This window comes from Mustela putorius, unplaced genomic scaffold (genome assembly GCF_011764305.1).
Source record: "Mustela putorius furo isolate JIRA1106 unplaced genomic scaffold, ASM1176430v1.1 tig00002074_pilon_pilon_pilon, whole genome shotgun sequence".
NCBI lineage: Eukaryota > Metazoa > Chordata > Mammalia > Carnivora > Mustelidae > Mustela > Mustela putorius.
In genome coordinates, this window is record NW_025421941.1 from 124,396 (window position 1) to 146,503 (window position 22,108).

At 54.4% G+C, this 22,108-nt stretch overlaps 1 protein-coding gene and 1 long non-coding RNA gene across 4 annotated transcripts in view; both read left to right on the forward strand.

Annotated features, from left to right (window-relative positions):
* The first annotated feature begins 318 nt into the window (after positions 1–318).
* LOC123394236 (zinc finger protein 25-like) overlaps positions 319–22,108 on the forward strand; it is a 55,787-nt gene continuing 33,997 nt past the window's right edge. The window contains 1 exon segment of the mRNA XM_045087999.1: positions 319–951. Within this exon segment, the coding sequence (XP_044943934.1) occupies positions 780–951 (172 nt within the window). The 5' untranslated portion in view covers positions 319–779.
* LOC123394237 lies at positions 6,867–21,205 on the forward strand. Of its 3 annotated transcripts, XR_006608978.1 has the most exons (4): positions 6,867–10,731; positions 11,309–12,246; positions 18,008–18,262; positions 21,027–21,205. It is a non-coding gene; the product is annotated as an uncharacterized LOC123394237 (long non-coding RNA). The 3 variants fall into 3 exon arrangements; XR_006608977.1 differs by lacking the exon at positions 21,027–21,205 and having other exon boundaries at positions 18,008–18,465; XR_006608979.1 differs by lacking the exon at positions 21,027–21,205 and having other exon boundaries at positions 11,992–12,246; positions 18,008–18,465.

The window sequence follows — 22,108 nt, forward strand, 5'->3', positions numbered from 1 at the left end:
CCTCTCAGCGCCGCTCCCTCCCACTGCGCAAGTGCTTCCCTGCCTTCTCCTCCTCGCTCCTCCGTTCTTGGCCTCCAGCTGCTCCTCGCCGCCCTGCGCCGCTCCCTCCATCTGCAGAGGTGCGTCCCCGCCTTCTCCTCCCGGCTGGTCCTTCACCCGCCTCTAGCTCCTGGCCGCTGCCTCCCTCTAGGCATGTGCGTCCCCGCCTTCTCCCCGCTAGACCTTTCCCGGCCTCCAGCTCCTTGCCGCTGCCCCGCCGCTCCCTCCCTCTGCGCATGTGCATCCCCGCCTTCTCCTCCCCGCTCCACCGTTACCGGCCACCAGCTCTTCGCCACCGCCGCACCGCTCCCTCCCTCTGCAGAGGTGCGTCCCCGTCTTCTCCTCCCGGCTGGTCCGTTACCGTCCTCCAGCTCCTCGCCACCTTTGCGCCGCTCCCTCCCTCTGCACAGGTGCGTCCCCGCCTTCTCCTCCCCGCTCGTCCGTTCCCCGCCTCCAGCTCCTGGACGCCCCGCGCCGCCGCTCCCTCCCTCTGCAGAGGTGCGTCCCCGCCTTCTCCTCCCTGCTGGTCCTTCACCCGCCTCCAGCTCCTCGCCGCTGCCTCCCTCTAGGCAAGTGCGTCCCCGCCTTCTCCTCCCCGCTAGACCTTTCCCGGCCTCCCGCTCCTCGCCGCTGCCCCGCCGTTCCCTCCCTCTGCGCATGTGCATCCCCGCCTTCTCCCCGCTCCACCGTTACCGGCCTCCAGCTCCTCGCCGCCGCCGCACCGCTCCCTCCCTCTGCGCATGTGCATTCCCGCCTTCCCCTCCCCGCTCCACCGTTACCGGCCTCCAGCTCCTAGCCGCCGCCGCGCCGCTCCCTCCCTCTGCGTCTGTGCATCCCCACCGTCTCCTGGCTTGTTCTTCCCCGGCCTCCAGCCCCTCGTGAGAAACCTTCTCTGGCTTCCGGGTTCACGAGGTGAGGGAGTTATGGGTGAGTCCCGGGGGATGGGGGCGAGTGCCTAACGGGCCCCGTGCGGAACGGAGGTCCGGCGGGGGCGGGGGTGCCGGGTTGTGGGTCAGAGGCCCCAGGCGTTTGATCAGCCTGCAGAGTTGAAGGAAAGCGAGCGGGGGCGTCTCTACGTGAGGGACCAGGATCCGGAGTGGGAACGTTGGCTCTTGGGTTCCCAAGGCCCGCAGGTGTCTGGCTGCAGCGCTAAGCTGGCTGTGCCGTCCTGCAGCCACGGGTGGGGAGTTTGCATGCGTGACGTGTGCGCCGGACCCACGGGGAGGGGGTGGGGCTGCGGGTAGGGATGAGTGCGCTTTTGCGACCTGCGTGCACGCTTGGCGTTGTGATACGTGTGTGTGTGCGCGCGCGCGCCTCTTAAGTGGGCCGGGCTTCCTAGGAGGGGCGAGGTTGTAGGAGAACCAGGCAGGGTGTCTGATGTGAATGAGTTGCTCTGGCCGAATAGTCGACGTGATTATTCTGAGCACTTTGGTTTCATCCCTAAGTCATATTTATCCTAGAGCCACCTCTGTTGAGGTGCAATTGCAAACAGATGCTTTAGCTAAGCATAGAACAGCCCTAATAAAAGGAGCCTCAAAGCTTACTATGGAACAGCCCTCCTATAAAAGAGCCTCAAAGCTCACTATGGGACAGTCCTTGACTGTAATGATGTCACATAAGGTCCAGATTTGTCTTAGAAACCAAAGGCCACCAATGGATGATGGAGGCCAACTTATTAAATACTGGGCTACACTAACATATATGCCAGAAATAATACTTAAAACTTGTCAAACTTTAAACCTAGTTACCTATATGCCTGAACCTGACCACTGTACTTCTTTCTCTATAGAGCAAAAAAGGTTATTGATCTTGCTTACTCTATTTGTCCAGATTTAAGATGCCCCTGTTAAAAATACGAATGACAGTTGGTTTTCTGATGACAATAGTTTTCATAGAAAAAATTAAGATAAGCTAGGTATGCCATAGTGCTCACTAGCACTTTGCAGTTGCCAAAGCCTAAGAAGTAACATTTATACTGACTCCAAATATGCTTTCCTGGTACTACATGCCCATGGAGCTATTTGGAAGGAAAGGGGATTGCTATCAAGCCATTACTCCCCAATCAAATATGGTCCCAAGTTACAAAACCCTCCTTACCGCTATACTGAAGATGGCATATATCAAATCTGGGATACATATCTGTGGCTTACACTCACGATTGGAAGGCTCAGTCAAAAGGCAGTTTTATGCTGGCAACAAAGAAATCATATGAGTGATACTTGGGCAAAGAACGCACGATATCTGGGATGGCTATCACTAGAAATGTGTTCCCAAATAATAGTACTTCAGGCTACTGACTGGTTTGCTACCTACTGGGCCAGGCGACCTGGCATCAGATGGCCAGCTCCAAATGGAACCCACTGGATATGTGGAACTAACCTGTGGGCCTGGCTTCCTCCAGGGTGGATAGGTCGCTGTACTTTAGGATTTGCCTGGATTCATGGGCACATTACTAAAACCATCACCACTCCAGCTAATCTCCCCAACTTGACACAAAGATGGACGTGATCTGTTTTTAAATGGTATGATAACTTAGCATCCATTTTTGTTCCATCTGCGGGACTAGAGGATGTCATGTGGCATGTAGAAGCCATTAATAAATATACTACAAAGGCACTCAATGATTCACTAAATAGCATCTCCCTGCTTAATACCGAAGTGTCACAGATACTCAAGGCAGTCCTACAAAATAGGATGGCCTTAGATGTCCTGACAGCAGCCCAGGTGGCACAGGGTGCAATTATCAAGACAGAATGTTGTGTGTACATCCCAGACTATCACAAAAATGTCACAGGACTAATAAAAGATATGAATACCCAAATTAAGGCCCTACTAATAAAAGATATGAATACCCAAATTAAGGCCCTACAAGATCCTTCTCTCTCTCTCAGTGAATGGTTAAGTTCCTGTTTGAAGGAGGACTATGGCCAAATCTCCTTTTCGGGCTTCTCATTCTTATCACCTTATTAACCTTAATATGTTGCTTTGTTCCATGTTTCTCTACTTGGTGCCGAGACTCCTTTGCTACAATGACTTCACCATGACAGATGATCCTTGTTGCGCAAGAGAACGCCTCTTCACTGTTAGCGCGCTGGATTCAGCTGCCTCCACCTTTCGTAACTCCCTTAGATGTTCCTACCCTGATCAATATTGACCAGAGCAGGTAGGGACAGCTCTACGCCCCTATTCAGCATGAAGAAGTTACAGAAAATGAGACCTTCCACCTTCAACCACCTTAAAGACTTAAGGGTCAAAATTGTTCAGGGGGGAATGATGAGGGAGCAGGAGGCTGGCTGAGGACAAAGCAAAAGCTGGCGCCTTGCATCCCCCCTCCACCCGCTGCCCTCCATATGTGTAGCATTCCTCAGGCACCCCTGACTGCCATAAAACGATAAATAGTTAACTTGCTGAGATCACAATCCTGCAAGACAGGAGTCTCCCTTGGTTTGCAAATGTCCTTGAGATTACAACAAAGAAGTTACCTTATCAATAGCCCAATTTCCAAAGACACAGAACTCAGTTCCTCAAGCCCTAATGTCACCCTCCCCTCCATAAAAAAAACCGAAGGAGGCGGAGGTAGAAGGAAAAGTAAATGAAGTTAAATTTCTTCTAAACCTAAATCTCATTAACAAGGATGCTTGATAGCAGGAATGTAACATTCCACCAGGAGACTCTCAATTGTCTTTACTTGATAGTAACCAAGCCTTCAATATCCTGATAGTATTCTTTCTAGCTTCCGTAAACAGCCAGCACCATGGATGAGTGTGATAGATTCCTTCCACTATTTTTGAGCTGTCCCATGTGTGTGTGTGTGTGTGTGTGTGTGTGTGTGTGCGCGCGCGCGCGCACGCACGCGCGTTTTGTGCGTGTTTCCCCTGAAGACAGTGGCTGTCCGAACCCTCCCAGGTGTTCTGACCAGTGGGAAGTTGCTTACACAGAGGAGTCTTGGAGTGTGTGCTGATAGGCTGTAGGCCTGCTTTGCAGGAGATTTGCTCTGGGGGTGTTGGGTCCAAAGCTTCCACCCAAGCTTCACCTTGATTTCCTATTGGCCAGTGGTGTTTCAGTGTGTGCTTAGAGAATTTGAACCTTCCTGAGGCTTAGGGAAATCACTAAGTACAGTCAGTTCCCTCCATGATGCTTTTCTGCCTTTGGCCGGTCGTGTGTACACACTGAGACCGGCTATGACCGATGTTGCCCTGTTCTGTCCTCCACGGGTCCACACGCTTTCCAGCCATGTGGGCTTGAGCACGAGGATGTGGCTTTTCTCTGTGCACTTGACTCCAGGGACCAGCCTGTAATCTTTAAGGTGGGCTTCTAAGCTTGCCCTGGCTTCTGTGTCCATGAAAGCCACTGTGTTATGTTGGGTCCTTTCGGGGACCATCATAGAATCTAGGTATTTGGCTGTGTGCACAGATGTTGATGGCCCTTTGCTAGCTAGCACCCATGGTACAGCATGTCCCCCTGGCTGAGGGACTAACACATGTGGGTAGGCCAGAGCAACTTTCAGATTGGAACCTGAGCTCCAATCTTGGCTTTCCAAGTAGGAGGTCAAGGGTTTGGACCCTTCATCTCCGCACCATGCCCATCCCAGGAAATCAGAGGAAAGGTCCTCCAGGTACAGCTGTGGGGAGTAGGGGAAGGAGTATGTAAAGTGTGCCAGGGTGATGAGAGTGTTTTGGAAGGGGGACACTGTGATTGTGATGGAAGTGTGAGAAATATCTCCTGGGAAAGGCACACAGTCGTGTTCACAAGCATAACCCATGGGGACACACACACACACACCCATGCACACACCCATGCACACATGGCCTTCATCCCACGTGCACACAGATCACCCCTTCCCTATGTATGAGTTCTTCCAGGCCCTGTAAGACGTGGTGACCGTGCCTCACCGGACAGTCTCGGTCAGTATCCCCCAAACCCCATTCCTTGTTGGAACCCAGAATCAGGGGGCAGGCTTCTGTGTACTCTAGATTTCCTCCCAGAGCCCGATGGTCTTAAATATATACAGCTGTCCTTGCTCCCAGCGTCTACCTGCGATTGGGGAAAAGGAAACACAGTGAGGATCCCAGCATCCTGTCCTCTGTTGGGCCAGCTCTTTGGTTTGGGGAGGACTTCAGGCAGTAAATTGGATGAGGTCCCATAGTTGAGTCCATGTCCTCCCACCTGAGTTCAAGAGGACCATTTGAATGATGCTGGAGCATCATTCAATCTCCGAAGTCCATTCTGATCAACAGACAGAACGTTCTCTTTCAAGGAGAAACCTTTTCTGCTGAAGAAGGTGTTTGGTCCCGTGGAGTTTGTAACTGAGGCTGTCCTGTGTCCTCACCCTTTTTGGGTCCACTGTGTGTAAGAGGTCAGACCCAGCATTCCTCCACGAGGGGAGACTGCTGCCCCCTTCCCCTGGGAGGTAAAGTGCCAGATGTTCATCAAACTCCACTGATGGAAGAAATCAAGGGAAGCACCATTTTTGTGTCTCTGAGAAATCAGAGAGGCAAGCTTACCTCAGGGAGAGTTGGGGGACCTTCCTTTGTCCAGCTCCTAGGAAGGTCCTTGGACTGGTTCTCCACAGGGTCTAGGAGAACAGAGAGGAGCTGTCAGGACATTGGCTGCGCTACTCAGGAATGACTTGGGGAGTTAAGTCTGCTGGATGTAGATGCGGGGCCAGAGGGAATGGACGTGAAGGGTGACCAAGCAAGGCCTGACTTGCCAGTGGGCCAACAGTGGTGGACACAGTGGTGGACGCAGTACACAGTGGTGTACACAGAACGCAGTGGTATACACAGAAACACAGAGGAGGGGAGCAGGATGGAAAAGGGAAATGGGGTCTTGGCTTTCTAACGGAGGGGATGTTATCAGTGGGAACTCTCAGCGTATGTCTGGGAAACACTCACGGCACCCTGGGTTTCAGGGCGCAGTCCCCTGAGCCCTCCTGCCCACTGTGCAGCCAAGCCAGCTTGCCACTTCTTCAGCTGGTCATGGGGCCTGTTCAGCTGTCTCCCCTGCACCTCTGCTATGTGACCCTATGGCTCCTCTATCGTGCCTTGGAGTAGTGGGTTTTTCGGTGATGGAATCTAAGTACTGGGGACGGGTTGTATTTGTTAGTATGTGTCCGTTCAGTGACACTGCTGACATCCATGATACTTTGTAGACCGCACTGCCATCTATGGGGAAAATGTTGCCATCCTATCTCATGGCACCTCTGTACCCGTGACGACATGACCGGCCCTCCCCATTTCCTCCCTCCACAGTCCCTTCCACTTTCTGGGTCTACGAATGTGCCTACTGGAGTGTCCTCAAAGCCTGGGATCGTGTAATGTACCTCTTTCCTTGTGTGCTTGCTTTCAAAATGCATGTAGAGTTTCCAGGTTCTATCTGTTTTGTAAAATATTGGAAAACTTAGGTTCTTCTTACGCCTAAATTGCACTCTATGATATGTATGGATGCCACTGAATGTGTTCTTTCCTCCCGCGATGGATTTGGGGGCAGTGACTCTCTGGGGCTATTGGGAACCCAGCTGTTTGAGACATTAGTACGCAGATATCTGTCTGTTTCCAGAATGAGAAGACGTCACCAAATGCATTGGCCGCATTTGTAGAACGGTAACCACGTGAAATGTACTAGGTACTTGAGTTGCCAAATGTGGTGAGGTCGTTTTGTTCCTTTGAGGATACGTAGCACACCCATGTAAGATGTGGCTAATGGGCAGATGTGAAGGAGGGACATAGTGGAACCTCCTGTCCTATTCTGTTCCATTTATCTGTTAAGCGTTCTTGGCAGAAAACAAAGTCTTTTCCTTCCTACCCATCTCAGAACCATGTTCCTTGGGGGACCTGGAGGGACCCGTGTGTTCCAGAAAGACCTAAGATCCATCCCTTCAGCTAGTAGACACTTTTTTCCTGTGCCCCTTGGTTCCACTTTGAATGAGGATCTCATCGTGACTTGTGGACTTAAAAGGGGACGGACGGACGGCATAGAGGGAAATGGCTACCAGTGAAATCAGAAGACAGTGTGTCTCAGCAGTTTTAAAAGCTTCGGTTATGTCTGTGCTAGTGAACGACAGAATGCGTCTCCAATCACAGTAATGAGTCAATCCCCAAGGTACCTTCCTCGGTGTCCTCAATGGTGTAGACCTCATTGTGGAGGGAGAACCGGACTCTCTTCTTGCGGTGGCGTCGTCGTGGTCGTGGAGCGGGCGGCGTGGGTGGGGGAGTCTCCACATCCTCGAGGAGACACTCACCACAGATTTCTGGGAGACGCACAGAAATAGAGAACAGTGTCGGCACCTTGTCGTCAGGAGCCCATAGGGGGTTTGGAAGTCCTTTCCTTCTAGTCTATCTGTCTCCTGGCCCCCTACTCGCCTGCTGCCCAGCAGGGATTCCTCCCTCCAGTGGGACTTAGGAAGAGGACACCGTGTGCTGTACTCTGAATTCTGGCCCTCGGACACCCAGAGGTTCCTTGGGCTACAGCTTATATGGAGCAGAGACAGTACAGACACAAAACAGAGTGCCCTGAGCACGCGTGATGGCCCCGGTCACATCCACTGAGCAGCCACACCTACCCTCTGTGCCCTGTTTCCCTGTCCTCCGGCCCTCCAGACGTTAGTGTGCCGCCACAGTGTTCCAAGTGGTTGAGTCCAAGGAGGGCCTGGTACCTAGGGGAGGACTGGATGCTTCTCAGCTGCTGGGCAGGTGATGAGGAACGGACCGCCTAGGGACTCAGCTAGATGGCTAGCTGTGGGTGAAGCCACAGTGCAGGACAGTGGAGGACCCTGAAATGTAGGGTGCAGAAGGGACCGTCCAGAGTTGCCACCCTGAGGAAGGATGGATCTGGGACAGGAACGTCGTCGTTTCCCTGTGGCCGGAGATCCCCCAGCCCCTGACACCAACCCACAGCTCCTGAGAAAAAGTCCTGAAGCCCTGAAACAAGAGCTGCCCTCACAGTCTCCAATCCCTCTGTGCCACTGTGTCTGTAGGGGAGAGCGAGGGCCATGAGACCAGCCTCAGTCCTCACTCACCTCTGTGTTTGGGGCCCTGACATCAACTAGGTGTTGGTTTCTGCCCAGTGGGCCCATAGTGAAGGACCAGGAACGGGTAGCATGAGCCACGTACCCTCACCTCTCTGCAAGGTCAGCACAAGGACCCATTGTCCTCTGATTTCACTGGTAGCCATTTCCCAAGGCCGTCCTGAAGGCCAGTTGTAGCCCAGGCTCCTGGGGTTCTGCTTGGCTCCCAAGCTGATTCAAACTCCCAACATTTTTCTGTTCAGCGTTCCTGGCGGAAAAGATAGTCTCTTCCTTCCTAACATCTCAGGACCATGTTTCCTGGGGAGACCAGGAGGGACCCGTTTGTCCCAGAAAGACCTAAGATCCATCCCTTCAGCTAGTAGACACTTTTTTCCTGTGCCCCTTGGTTCAGTTTGAATGAGGATCTCATCGTGACTTGTGGACTTAAAAGGGGACCGACGGAGGACATAAAGGGAAATGGCTACCAGTGAAATCAGAGGACAATGTGTCTCAGCATTTTTAAAAGCTTCGGTTATGTCTGTACTACTGAAGGAAAGAATGCATCTCTAATCACTGTAATGAGTCAATCCCCAAGGTACCTTCCTCGGGGTCCTTGTTGGTGTATACCTCATCGTGGAGAGAGATCCGGACTCTCTTCTTGGGTCCTCGTGGATCGGGCGGCGTGGGTGGGGGAGTCTCCACATCCTCGAGGAGACACTCCCCACAGATTTCTGGGAGACGCACAGAAATAGAGAGCAGTGTCGGTACCTTGTCGTCAGGAGCCCATGGGGGATTGGAAGTCCTTTCCTTCTAGTCCATCCGTCTCCTGCCCCCTACTCGCCTGCTGCCCAGCAGGGATTCCTCCCTCCAGTGGGACTTAGGAAGAGGTCACCGTGTGTTGTGCTCTGAATTCTGGCCCTCCCACACCCAGAGGTTCCGTGGGCTACAGCTTATATGGAGCAGAGACAGTACAGACACAAAACAGAGTGCCCTGAGCACGCGTGATGGCCCCGGTCACATCCACTGAGCAGCCACACCTACCCTCTGTGCCCTGTTTCCCTGTCCTCCGGCCCTCCAGACGTTAGTGTGCCGCCACAGTGTTCCAAGTGGTTGAGTCCAAGGAGGGCCTGGTACCTAGGGGAGGACTGGATGCTTCTCAGCCGCTGGGCAGGTGATGAGGAACGGACTGCCTAGGGACTCAGCTAGAGCGCTAGCTGTGGGTGAAGCCACAGTGCAGGACAGTGGAGGGCCCTGAAATGTAGGGTGCAGAAAAGACCGTCCAGAGTTGCCACCCTGAGGAAGGATGGATCTGGGACAGGTACGTCGTCGTTTCCCTGTGGCCGGAGATCCCCCAGCCCCTGACACCAACCCACAGCCCCTGAGAAAAAGTCCTGAAGCCTTGAACCAAGAGCTGCCCTCACAGTCTCCAATCCCTCTGTGCCACTGTGTCTGTAGGGGAGAGCGAAGGCCACGAGTCCAGCCTCAGTCCTCACTCACCTCTGTGTTTGGGGCCCTGACATCAACTAGGTGGTGGTTTCTGCCCAGTGGGCCCATAGTGAAGGACCAGGAACGGGTAGCATGAGCCACGTATCCTCACCTCTCTGCAAGGTCAGCACAAGGAACCATTGTCCTCTGATTTCACTGGTAGCCATTTCCCAAGGCCGTCCTGAAGGCCAGTTGTAGCCCAGGCTCCTGGGGTTCTGCTTGGCTCCCAAGCTGACTCAAACTCCCAACATTTTTCTGTTCAGCGTTCCTGGTGGAAAACATAGTCTCTTCCTTCCTAACATCTCAGGACCATGTTTCCTGGGGAGACCTGGAGGGACCCGTGTGTTCCAGAAAGACCTAAGATCCATCCCTTCAGCTAGTAGACACTTTTTTCCTGTGCCCCTTGGTTCCAGTTTGAATGAGGATCTCATCGTGACTTGTGGACTTAAAAGGGGACGGACGGACGGCATAGAGGGAAATGGATATCAGTGAAATCAGAAGACAATGTGTCTCAGCAGTTTTAAAAGCTTCGATTATGTCTGTGCTAGTGAACGACAGAATGCATCTCTAATCACTGTAATGAGTCAATCCCCAAGGTACCTTCCTCGGTGTCCTCAATGGTGTAGACCTCATTGTGGAGGGAGAACCGGACTCTCTTCTTGCCGTGGCATCGTCGTGGTCGTGGAGCGGGCTGCGTGGGTGGGGGAGTCTCCACATCCTCGAGGAGACACTTCCTACAGATTTCTGGGAGACGCACAGAAATAGAGAACAGTGTCGGCACCTTGTCGTCAGGAGCCCATAGGGGGTTTAGAAGTCCATTCCCTCTAGCTCATCCGTCTCCAACCCTACTCGCCAGCTGCCCAGCAGGCATTCCTCCCTCCAGGTGGGACGTAGGAAGGAGTCACCATGTGCTGTGCTCTGAATTCCGCCCCCTCTCACACCCACAGGTTCCGTGGGCAACGGCTTGTATGGAGCAGAGACAGGACAGAAACGCAAAAGAGCGCCGTGAGCACGCGTGATAGCCTCGGTCACATCCATTGAGCAGCCAAACCTACCTGAGAGTGTTCCCCAGAACCCTCTGGGCCCTGTTTCCCTGCCCTCCGGCCTAGACGTTAGTGTGCCACCACGGTGTCCCAAGTGATTGAGTCCAAGGAGTGCCTGGGACCTAGGGGAGGACTGGATGCTTCCCAGCTGCTCGGCAGGTATTGAGGAAGGGAACGCCTAGGAACTCAGCTAGACATCTTGCTGTGGGTGAAGCCACAGTGCAGGACAGTGGAGGGCCCTAAACTATAGGGTGCCGAAGGGACCGTCCAGAGTTGCCACCATGATGAAGGATGTATCTGGGACAGGAAAGGCATCGTTTCCCTGTGGCCGGAAATCCCCCATCACCTGACCCCAACCCATGGCCCCTGAGAAAAGGTCCTGAAGCCCTGAACCAAGAGCTGCCCTCACAGTCTCCAATCCCTCTGTGCCACTGTGTCTGTAGGGGAGAGCGAGGGCCACGAGTCCAGCCTCAATCCTGACTCACGTCTGTGTTTGGGGCCCTGACATCAACTAGGTGGTGGTTTCTGCCCAGTGGGGCCCTAGTGAAGGACCAGGAACGGGTCGCATGAGCCACGACCCCTCACCTCTCTGAAAGGTCAGCACAAGGACCCATTGTCCTCTTATTTCACTGGTAGTCATTTCCCAAGGCCGTCCTGAAGACCAGTTGTAGCCCAGGCTCCTGGGGTTCTGCTTGGCTCCCAAGCTGATTCAAACTCCCAACAGTTTTCTGTTCAGCGTTCCTGGCGGAAAACATAGTCTCTTCCTTCCTAACATCTCAGAACCATGTTTCCTGGGGAGACTTGGAGGGACCCGTGTGTTCCAGAAAGACCTAAGATCCATCCCTTCAGCTAGTAGACACTTTTTTCCTGTGCCCCTTGGTTCAGTTTGAATGAGGATCTCATCGTGACTTGTGGACTTAAAAGGGGACCGACGGAGGACATAAAGGGAAATGGCTACCAGTGAAATCAGAGGACAATGTGTCTCAGCATTTTTAAAAGCTTCGGTTATGTCTGTACTACTGAAGGAAAGAATGCATCTCTAATCACTGTAATGAGTCAATCCCCAAGGTACCTTCCTCGGTGTCCTCAATGGTGTAGACCTCATTGTGGAGGGAGAACCGGACTCTCTTCTTGCCGTGGCATCGTCGTGGTCGTGGAGCGGGCTGCGTGGGTGGGGGAGTCTCCACATCCTCGAGGAGACACTTCCTACAGATTTCTGGGAGACGCACAGAAATAGAGAACAGTGTCGGCACCTTGTCGTCAGGAGCCCATAGGGGGTTTAGAAGTCCATTCCCTCTAGCTCATCCGTCTCCAACCCTACTCGCCAGCTGCCCAGCAGGCATTCCTCCCTCCAGGTGGGACGTAGGAAGGAGTCACCATGTGCTGTGCTCTGAATTCCGCCCCCTCTCACACCCACAGGTTCCGTGGGCAACGGCTTGTATGGAGCAGAGACAGGACAGAAACGCAAAAGAGCGCCGTGAGCACGCGTGATAGCCTCGGTCACATCCATTGAGCAGCCAAACCTACCTGAGAGTGTTCCCCAGAACCCTCTGGGCCCTGTTTCCCTGCCCTCCGGCCTAGACGTTAGTGTGCCACCACGGTGTCCCAAGTGATTGAGTCCAAGGAGTGCCTGGGACCTAGGGGAGGACTGGATGCTTCCCAGCTGCTCGGCAGGTATTGAGGAAGGGAACGCCTAGGAACTCAGCTAGACATCTTGCTGTGGGTGAAGCCACAGTGCAGGACAGTGGAGGGCCCTAAACTATAGGGTGCCGAAGGGACCGTCCAGAGTTGCCACCATGATGAAGGATGTATCTGGGACAGGAAAGGCATCGTTTCCCTGTGGCCGGAAATCCCCCATCACCTGACCCCAACCCATGGCCCCTGAGAAAAGGTCCTGAAGCCCTGAACCAAGAGCTGCCCTCACAGTCTCCAATCCCTCTGTGCCACTGTGTCTGTAGGGGAGAGCGAGGGCCACGAGTCCAGCCTCAATCCTGACTCACGTCTGTGTTTGGGGCCCTGACATCAACTAGGTGGTGGTTTCTGCCCAGTGGGGCCCTAGTGAAGGCCCAGGAACGGGTAGCATGAGCCACGACCCCTCACCTCTCTGAAAGGTCAGCACAAGGACCCATTGTCCTCTTATTTCACTGGTAGTCATTTCCCAAGGCCGTCCTGAAGACCTGTTGTAGCCCAGGCTCCTGGGGTTCTGCTTGGCTCCCAAGCTGATTCAAACTCCCAACATTTTTCTGTTCAGCGTTCCTGGCGGAAAACATAGTCTCTTCCTTCCTAACATCTCAGAACCATGTTTCCTGGGGAGACTTGGAGGGACCCGTGTGTTCCAGAAAGACCTAAGATCCATCCCTTCAGCTAGTAGACACTTTTTTCCTGTGCCCCTTGGTTCAGTTTGAATGAGGATCTCATCGTGACTTGTGGACTTAAAAGGGGACCGACGGAGGACATAAAGGGAAATGGCTACCAGTGAAATCAGAGGACAATGTGTCTCAGCATTTTTAAAAGCTTCGGTTATGTCTGTACTACTGAAGGAAAGAATGCATCTCTAATCACTGTAATGAGTCAATCCCCAAGGTACCTTCCTCGGGGTCCTTGTTGGTGTATACCTCATCGTGGAGAGAGATCCGGACTCTCTTCTTGGGTCCTCGTGGATCGGGCGGCGTGGGTGGGGGAGTCTCCACATCCTCGAGGAGACACTCCCCACAGATTTCTGGAGAGACGCACAGAAATAGAGAGCAGTGTCGGTACCTTGTCGTCAGGAGCCCATGGGGGATTGGAAGTCCCTTTCCTTCTAGTCCATCCGTCTCCTGCCCCCCTACTCGCCTGCTGCCCAGCAGGGATTCCTCCCTCCAGTGGGACTTAGGAAGAGGTCACCGTGTGCTGTGCTCTGAATTCTGGCCCTCCCACACCCAGAGGTTCCGTGGGCTACAGCTTATATGGAGCAGAGACAGTACAGACATGCAACAGAGTGCCCTGAGCACGCGTGATGGCCCCGGTCACATCCACTGAGCAGCCCACACCTACCCTCTGTCCCCCCTGTTTCCCTGTCCTCCGGCCCTCCAGACGTTAGTGTGCCGCCACAGTGTTCCAAGTGGTTGAGTCCAAGGAGGGCCTGGTACCTAGGGGAGGACTGGATGCTTCTCAGCCGCTGGGCAGGTGATGAGGAACGGACCGCCTAGGGACTCAGCTAGAGCTAGCTAGCTGTGGGTGAAGCCACAGTGCAGGACAGTGGAGGGCCCTGAAATGTAGGGTGCAGAAAAGGGACCGTCCAGAGTTGCCACCCTGAGGAAGGATGGATCTGGGACAGGAACGTCGTCGTTTCCCTGTGGCCCGGAGATCCCCCAGCTCCTGACACCAACCCACAGCCCCTGAGAAAAAGTCCTGAAGCCTTGAACCAAGAGCTGCCCTCACAGTCTCCAATCCCTCTGTGCCACTGTGTCTGTAGGGGAGAGCGAAGGGCCACGAGTCCAGCCTCAGTCCTCACTCACCTCTGTGTTTGGGGCCCTGACATCAACTAGGTGGTGGTTTCTGCCCAGTGGGCCCATAGTGAAAGGACCAGGAACGGGTAGCATGAGCCACGTACCCCTCACCTCTCTGCAAGGTCAGCACAAGGACCCATTGTCCTCTGATTTCACTGGTAGCCATTTCCCAAGGCCGTCCTGAAGGCCAGTTGTAGCCCAGGCTCCTGGGGTTCTGCTTGGCTCCCAAGCTGATTCAAACTCCCAACATTTTTCTGTTCAGCGTTCCTGGCGGAAAAGATAGTCTCTTCCTTCCTAACATCTCAGGACCATGTTTCCTGGGGAGACTTGGAGGGACCCGTGTGTTCCAGAAAGACCTAAGATCCATCCCTTCAGCTAGTAGACACTTTTTTTCCTGTGCCCCTTGGTTCAGTTTGAATGAGGATCTCATCGTGACTTGTGGACTTAAAAGGGGACCGACGGAGGACATAAAGGGAAATGGCTACCAGTGAAATCAGAGGACAATGTGTCTCAGCATTTTTAAAAGCTTCGGTTATGTCTGTACTACTGAAGGAAAGAATGCATCTCTAATCACTGTAATGAGTCAATCCCCAAGGTACCTTCCTCGGGGTCCTTGTTGGTTGGTGTATACCTCATCGTGGAGAGAGATCCGGACTCTCTTCTTGGGTCCTCGTGGATCGGGCGGCGTGGGTGGGGGAGTCTCCACATCCTCGAGGAGACACTCCCCACAGATTTCTGGGAGACGCACACAGAGAAATAGAGCAGCAGTGTCGGTACCTTGTCGTCAGGAGCCCATGGGGGATTGGAAGTCCTTTCCTTCTAGTCCATCCGTCTCCTGCCCCCTACTCGCCTGCTGCCCAGCAGGCATTCCTCCCTCCAGTGGGACTTAGGAAGAGGTCACCGTGTGCTGTGCTCTGAATTCTGGCCCTCCCACACCCAGAGGTTCCGTGGGCTACAGCTTATATGGAGCAGAGACAGTACAGACATGCAACAGAGTGCCCTGAGCACGCGTGATGGCCCCGGTCACATCCACTGAGCAGCCACACCTACCCTCTGTGCCCTGTTTCCCTGTCCTCCGGCCCTCCAGACGTTAGTGTGCCGCCACAGTGTTCCAAGTGGTTGAGTCCAAGGAGGGCCTGGTACCTAGGGGAGGACTGGATGCTTCTCAGCCGCTGGGCAGGTGATGAGGAACGGACCGCCTAGGGACTCAGCTAGAGCGCTAGCTGTGGGTGAAGCCACAGTGCAGGACAGTGGAGGGCCCTAAACTATAGGGTGCCGAAGGGACCGTCCAGAGTTGCCACCCTGAGGAAGGATGGATCTGGGACAGGAACGTCGTCGTTTCCCTGTGGCCGGAGATCCCCCAGCCCCTCCTGACACCAACCCACAGCCCCTGAGAAAAAGTCCTGAAGCCTTGAACCAAGAGCTGCCCTCACAGTCTCCAATCCCTCTGTGCCACTGTGTCTGTAGGGGAGAGCGAAGGCCACGAGTCCAGCCTCAGTCCTCACTCACGTCTGTGTTTGGGGCCCTGACATCAACTAGGTGGTGGTTTCTGCCCAGTGGGCCCATAGTGAAGGACCAGGAACGGGTAGCATGAGCCACGTACCCTCACCTCTCTGCAAGGTCAGCACAAGGACCCATTGTCCTCTGATTTCACTGGTAGCCATTTCCCAAGGCCGTCCTGAAGGCCAGTTGTAGCCCAGGCTCCTGGGGTTCTGCTTGGCTCCCAAGCTGATTCAAACTCCCAACATTTTTCTGTTCAGCGTTCCTGGCGGAAAACATAGTCTCTTCCTTCCTAACATCTCAGGACCATGTTTCCTGGGGAGACCAGGAGGGACCCGTGTGTTCCAGAAAGACCTAAGATCCATCCCTTCAGCTAGTAGACACTTTTTTCCTGTGCCCCTTGGTTCAGTTTGAATGAGGATCTCATCGTGACTTGTGGACTTAAAAGGGGACCGACGGAGGACATAAAGGGAAATGGCTACCAGTGAAATCAGAGGACAATGTGTCTCAGCATTTTTAAAAGCTTCGGTTATGTCTGTGCTACTGAACGAAAGAATGCATCTCTAATCACTGTAATGAGTCAATCCCCAAGGTACCTTCCTCGGTGTCCTTGTTGGTGTAGACCTCATGTGGGAGAGAGAACCGGACTCTCTTCTTGCCGTGGGTCGTCGTGGTCGTGGAGCGGGCGGCGTGGGTGGGGGAGTCTCCACATCCTCGAGGAGACACTCCCCACAGATTTCTGGGAGACGCACAGAAATAGAGAACAGTGTCGGCACCTTGTCGTCAGGAGCCCATGGGGGTTTGGAAGTCCTTTCCCTTCTAGCTCATCCGTCTCCTGCCCCCTACTCGCCTGCTGCCCAGCAGGGATTCCTCCCTCCAGTGGGACTTAGGAAGAGGTCACCGTGTGCTGTGCTCTGAATTCTGCCCCCTCCCACACCCAGAGGTTCCGTGGGCTACAGCTTATATGGAGCAGAGACAGTACAGACATGCAACAGAGTGCCCTGAGCACGCGTGATGGCCCCGGTCACATCCACTGAGCAGCCAACCCACACCTACCCTCTGTGCCCTGTTTTCCCTGTCCTCCGGCCCTCCAGACGTTAGTGTGCCGCCACAGTGTTCCAAGTGGTTGAGTCCAAGGAGGGCCTGGTACCTAGGGGAGGACTGGATGCTTCTCAGCCGCTGGGCAGGTGATGAGGAAGGGAACGCCTAGGGACTCAGCTAGACATCTAGCTGTGGGTGAAGCCACAGTGCAGGACAGTGGAGGGCCCTAAACTATAGGGTGCCGAAGGGACCGTCCAGAGTTGCCACCCTGAGGAAGGATGGATCTGGGACAGGAACGTCGTCGTTTCCCTGTGGCCGGAGATCCCCCAGCCCCTGACCCCAACCCATAGCCCCTGAGAAAAAGTCCTGAAGCCCTGAACCAAGAGCTGCCCTCACAGTCTCCAATCCCTCTGTGCCACTGTGTCTGTAGGGGAGAGCGAAGGCCACGAGTCCAGCCTCAGTCCTCACTCACCTCTGTGTTTGGGGCCCTGACATCAACTAGGTGGTGGTTTCTGCCCAGTGGGCCCATAGTGAAGGACCAGGAACGGGTAGCATGAGCCACGTACCCTCACCTCTCTGCAAGGTCAGCACAAGGACCCATTGTCCTCTGATTTCACTGGTAGCCATTTCCCAAGGCCGTCCTGAAGGCCAGTTGTAGCCCAGGCTCCTGGGGTTCTGCTTGGCTCCCAAGCTGATTCAAACTCCCAACATTTTTCTGTTCAGCGTTCCTGGCGGAAAACATAGTCTCTTCCTTCCTAACATCTCAGGACCATGTTTCCTGGGGAGACCAGGAGGGACCCGTTTGTTCCAGAAAGACCTAAGATCCATCCCTTCAGCTAGTAGACACTTTTTTCCTGTGCCCCTTGGTTCCAGTTTGAATGAGGATCTCATCGTGACTTGTGGACTTAAAAGGGGACGGACGGACGGCATAGAGGGAAATGGCTACCAGTGAAATCAGAGGACAATGTGTCTCAGCATTTTTAAAAGCTTCGGTTATGTCTGTACTACTGAAGGAAAGAATGCATCTCTAATCACTGTAATGAGTCAATCCCCAAGGTACCTTCCTCGGTGTCCTCAATGGTGTAGACCTCATTGTGGAGGGAGAACCAGACTCTCTTCTTGCGGTGGCGTCGTCGTGGTCGTGGAGCGGGCGGCGTGGGTGGGGGAGTCTCCACATCCTCGAGGAGACACTCCCCACAGATTTCTGGGAGACGCACAGAAATAGAGAACAGTGTCGGCACCTTGTCGTCAGGAGCCCATAGGGGGTTTGGAAGTCCATTCCCTCTAGTTCATCCGTCTCCTGCCCCTACTCGCCAGCTGCCCAGCAGGCATTCCTCCCTCCAGGTGGGATGTAGGAAGGAGTCACCATGTGCTGTGCTCTGAATTCCGCCCTCTCACACCCACAGGTTCCGTGGGCAACGGCTTGTATGGAGCAGAGACAGGACAGAAACGCAACAGAGCGCCGTGAGCACGCGTGATAGCCTCGGTCACATCCATTGAGCAGCCAAACCTACCTGAGAGTGTTCCCCAGAACCCTCTGGGCCCTGTTTCCCTGCCCTCCGGCCTAGACGTTAGTGTGCCACCACGGTGTCCCAAGTGATTGAGTCCAAGGAGTGCCTGGGACCTAGGGGAGGACTGGATGCTTCCCAGCTGCTCGGCAGGTATTGAGGAAGGGAACGCCTAGGAACTCAGCTAGACATCTTGCTGTGGGTGAAGCCACAGTGCAGGACAGTGGAGGGCCCTAAACTATAGGGTGCCGAAGGGACCGTCCAGAGTTGCCACCCTGAGGAAGGATGGATCTGGGACAGGAAAGGCGTCGTTTCCCTGTGGCCGGAGATCCCCCAGCCCCTGACCCCAACCCATGGGCCCCTGAGAAAAGGTCCTGAAGCCCTGAACCAAGAGCTGCCCTCACAGTCTCCAATCCCTCTGTGCCACTGTGTCTGTAGGGGAGAGCGAGGGCCACGAGTCCAGCCTCAATCCTGACTCACGTCTGTGTTTGGGGCCCTGACATCAACTAGGTGGTGGTTTCTGCCCAGTGGGCCCATAGTGAAGGACCAGGAACGGGTAGCATGAGCCACGTACCCTCACCTCTCTGCAAGGTCAGCACAAGGACCCATTGTCCTCTGATTTCACTGGTAGCCATTTCCCAAGGCCGTCCTGAAGGCCAGTTGTAGCCCAGGCTCCTGGGGTTCTGCTTGGCTCCCAAGCTGATTCAAACTCCCAACATTTTTCTGTTCAGCGTTCCTGGCGGAAAAGATAGTCTCTTCCTTCCTAACATCTCAGGACCATGTTTCCTGGGGAGACCAGGAGGGACCCGTTTGTCCCAGAAAGACCTAAGATCCATCCCTTCAGCTAGTAGACACTTTTTTTCCTGTGCCCCTTGGTTCAGTTTGAATGAGGATCTCATCGTGACTTGTGGACTTAAAAGGGGACCGACGGAGGACATAAAGGGAAATGGCTACCAGTGAAATCAGAGGACAATGTGTCTCAGCATTTTTAAAAGCTTCGGTTTATGTCTGTACTACTGAAGGAAAGAATGCATCTCTAATCACTGTAATGAGTCAATCCCCAAGGTACCTTCCTCGGGGTCCTTGTTGGTGTATACCTCATCGTGGAGAGAGATCCGGACTCTCTTCTTGGGTCCTCGTGGTCGTGGGCGGCGTGGGTGGGGGAGTCTCCACATCCTCGAGGAGACACTCCCCACAGATTTCTGGGAGACGCACAGAAATAGAGAGCAGTGTCGGTACCTTGTCGTCAGGAGCCCATGGGGGATTGGAAGTCCTTTCCTTCTAGTCCATCCGTCTCCTGCCCCCTACTCGCCTGCTGCCCAGCAGGGATTCCTCCCTCCAGTGGGACTTAGGAAGAGGTCACCGTGTGCTGTGCTCTGAATTCTGGCCCTCCCACACCCAGAGGTTCCTTGGGCTACAGCTTATATGGAGCAGAGACAGTACAGACATGCAACAGAGTGCCCTGAGCACGCGTGATGGCCCCGGTCACATCCACTGAGCAGCCACACCTACCCTCTGTGCCCTGTTTCCCTGTCCCTGTTTCCCCTCCAGACGACGTTAGTGTGCCGCCACAGTGTTCCAAGTGGTTGAGTCCAAGGAGGGCCTGGTACCTAGGGGAGGACTGGATGCTTCTCAGCCGCTGGGCAGGTGATGAGGAACGGACCGCCTAGGGACTCAGCTAGACATGCTAGCTGTGGGTGAAGCCACAGTGCAGGACAGTGGAGGGCCCTAAACTATAGGGTGCCGAAGGGACCGTCCAGAGTTGCCACCCTGAGGAAGGATGGATCTGGGACAGGAACGTCGTCGTTTCCCTGTGGCCGGAGATCCCCCAGCTCCTGACACCAACCCACAGCCCCTGAGAAAAAGTCCAGAAGCCTTGAACCAAGAGCTGCCCTCACAGTCTCCAATCCCTCTGTGCCACTGTGTCTGTAGGGGAGAGCGAAGGCCACGAGTCCAGCCTCAGTCCTCACTCACCTCTGTGTTTGGGGCCCTGACATCAACTAGGTGTTGTGGTTTTCTGCCCAGTGGGCCCATAGTGAAGGACCAGGAACGGGTAGCATGCGCCACGTACCCTCACCTCTCTGCAAGGTCAGCACAAGGACCCATTGTCCTCTGATTTCACTGGTAGCCATTTCCCAAGGCCGTCCTGAAGGCCAGTTGTAGCCCAGGCTCCTGGGGTTCTGCTTGGCTCCCAAGCTGATTCAAACTCCCAACATTTTTCTGTTCAGCGTTCCTGGCGGAAAACATAGTCTCTTCCTTCCTAACATCTCAGGACCATGTTTCCTGGGGAGACCAGGAGGGACCCGTTTGTTCCAGAAAGACCTAAGATCCATCCCTTCAGCTAGTAGACACTTTTTTCCTGTGCCCCTTGGTTCCACTTTGAATGAGGATCTCATCGTGACTTGTGGACTTAAAAGGGGACGGACGGACGGCATAGAGGGAAATGGCTACCAGTGAAATCAGAAGACAATGTGTCTCAGCATTTTTTAAAAGCTTCGATTATGTCTGTGCTAGTGAACGACAGAATGCATCTCTAATCACTGTAATGAGTCAGTCCCCAAGGTACCTTCCTCGGTGTCCTCAATGGTGTAGACCTCATTGTGGAGGGAGAACCGGACTCTCTTCTTGGGTGGCATCGTCGTGGTCGTGGAGCGGGCGGCGTGGGTGGGGGAGTCTCCTCCACATCCTCGAGGAGACACTCCCCACAGATTTCTGGGAGACGCACAGAAATAGAGAACAGTGTCGGCACCTTGTCGTCAGGAGCCCATGGGGGGTTTGGAAGTCCATTCCCTCTAGCTCATCCGTCTCCTGCCCCCTACTCGCCAGCTGCCCAGCAGGCATTCCTCCCTCCAGGTGGGACGTAGGAAGGAGTCACCATGTGCTGTGCTCTGAATTCCGCCCCCTCCCACACCCACAGGTTCCGTGGGCAACGGCTTGTATGGAGCAGAGACAGGACAGAAACGCAACAGAGCGCCGTGAGCACGCGTGATAGCCTCGGTCACATCCATTGAGCAGCCAAACCTACCTGAGAGTGTTCCCCAGAACCCTCTGGGCCCTGTTTCCCTGCCCTCCGGCCTAGACGTTAGTGTGCCACCACGGTGTGTCCCAAGTGATTGAGTCCAAGGAGTGCCTGGGACCTAGGGGAGGACTGGATGCTTCCCAGCTGCTCGGCAGGTATTGAGGAAGGGAACGCCTAGGAACTCAGCTAGACATCTTGCTGTGGGTGAAGCCACAGTGCAGGACAGTGGAGGGCCCTAAACTATAGGGTGCCGAAGGGGACCGTCCAGAGTTGCCACCCTGATGAAGGATGGATCTGGGACAGGAAAGGCGTCGTTTCCCTGTGGCCGGAGATCCCCCAGCCCCTGACCCCAACCCATGGCCCCTGAGAAAAGGTCCTGAAGCCCTGAACCAAGAGCTGCCCTCACAGTCTCCAATCCCTCTGTGCCACTGTGTCTGTAGGGGAGAGCGAAGGGCCACGAGTCCAGCCTCAATCCTCACTCACGTCTGTGTTTGGGGCCCTGACATCAACTAGGTGGTTGGTTTCTGCCCAGTGGGGCCCATAGTGAAGGACCAGGAACGGGTAGCATGAGCCACACGACCCCCTCACCTCTCTGCAAGGTCAGCACAAGGACCCATTGTCCTCTGATTTCACTGGTAGCCATTTCCCAAGGCCGTCCTGAAGGCCAGTTGTAGCCCAGGCTCCTGGGGTTCTGCTTGGCTCCCAAGCTGATTCAAACTCCCAACATTTTTCTGTTCAGCGTTCCTGGCGGAAAACATAGTCTCTTCCTTCCTAACATCTCAGGACCATGTTTCCTGGGGAGACCAGGAGGGACCCGTGTGTTCCAGAAAGACCTAAGATCCATCCCTTCAGCTAGTAGACACTTTTTTTTTCCTGTGCCCCTTGGTTCCAGTTTGAATGAGGATCTCATCGTGACTTGTGGACTTAAAAGGGGACCGACGGAGGACATAAAGGGAAATGGCTACCAGTGAAATCAGAGG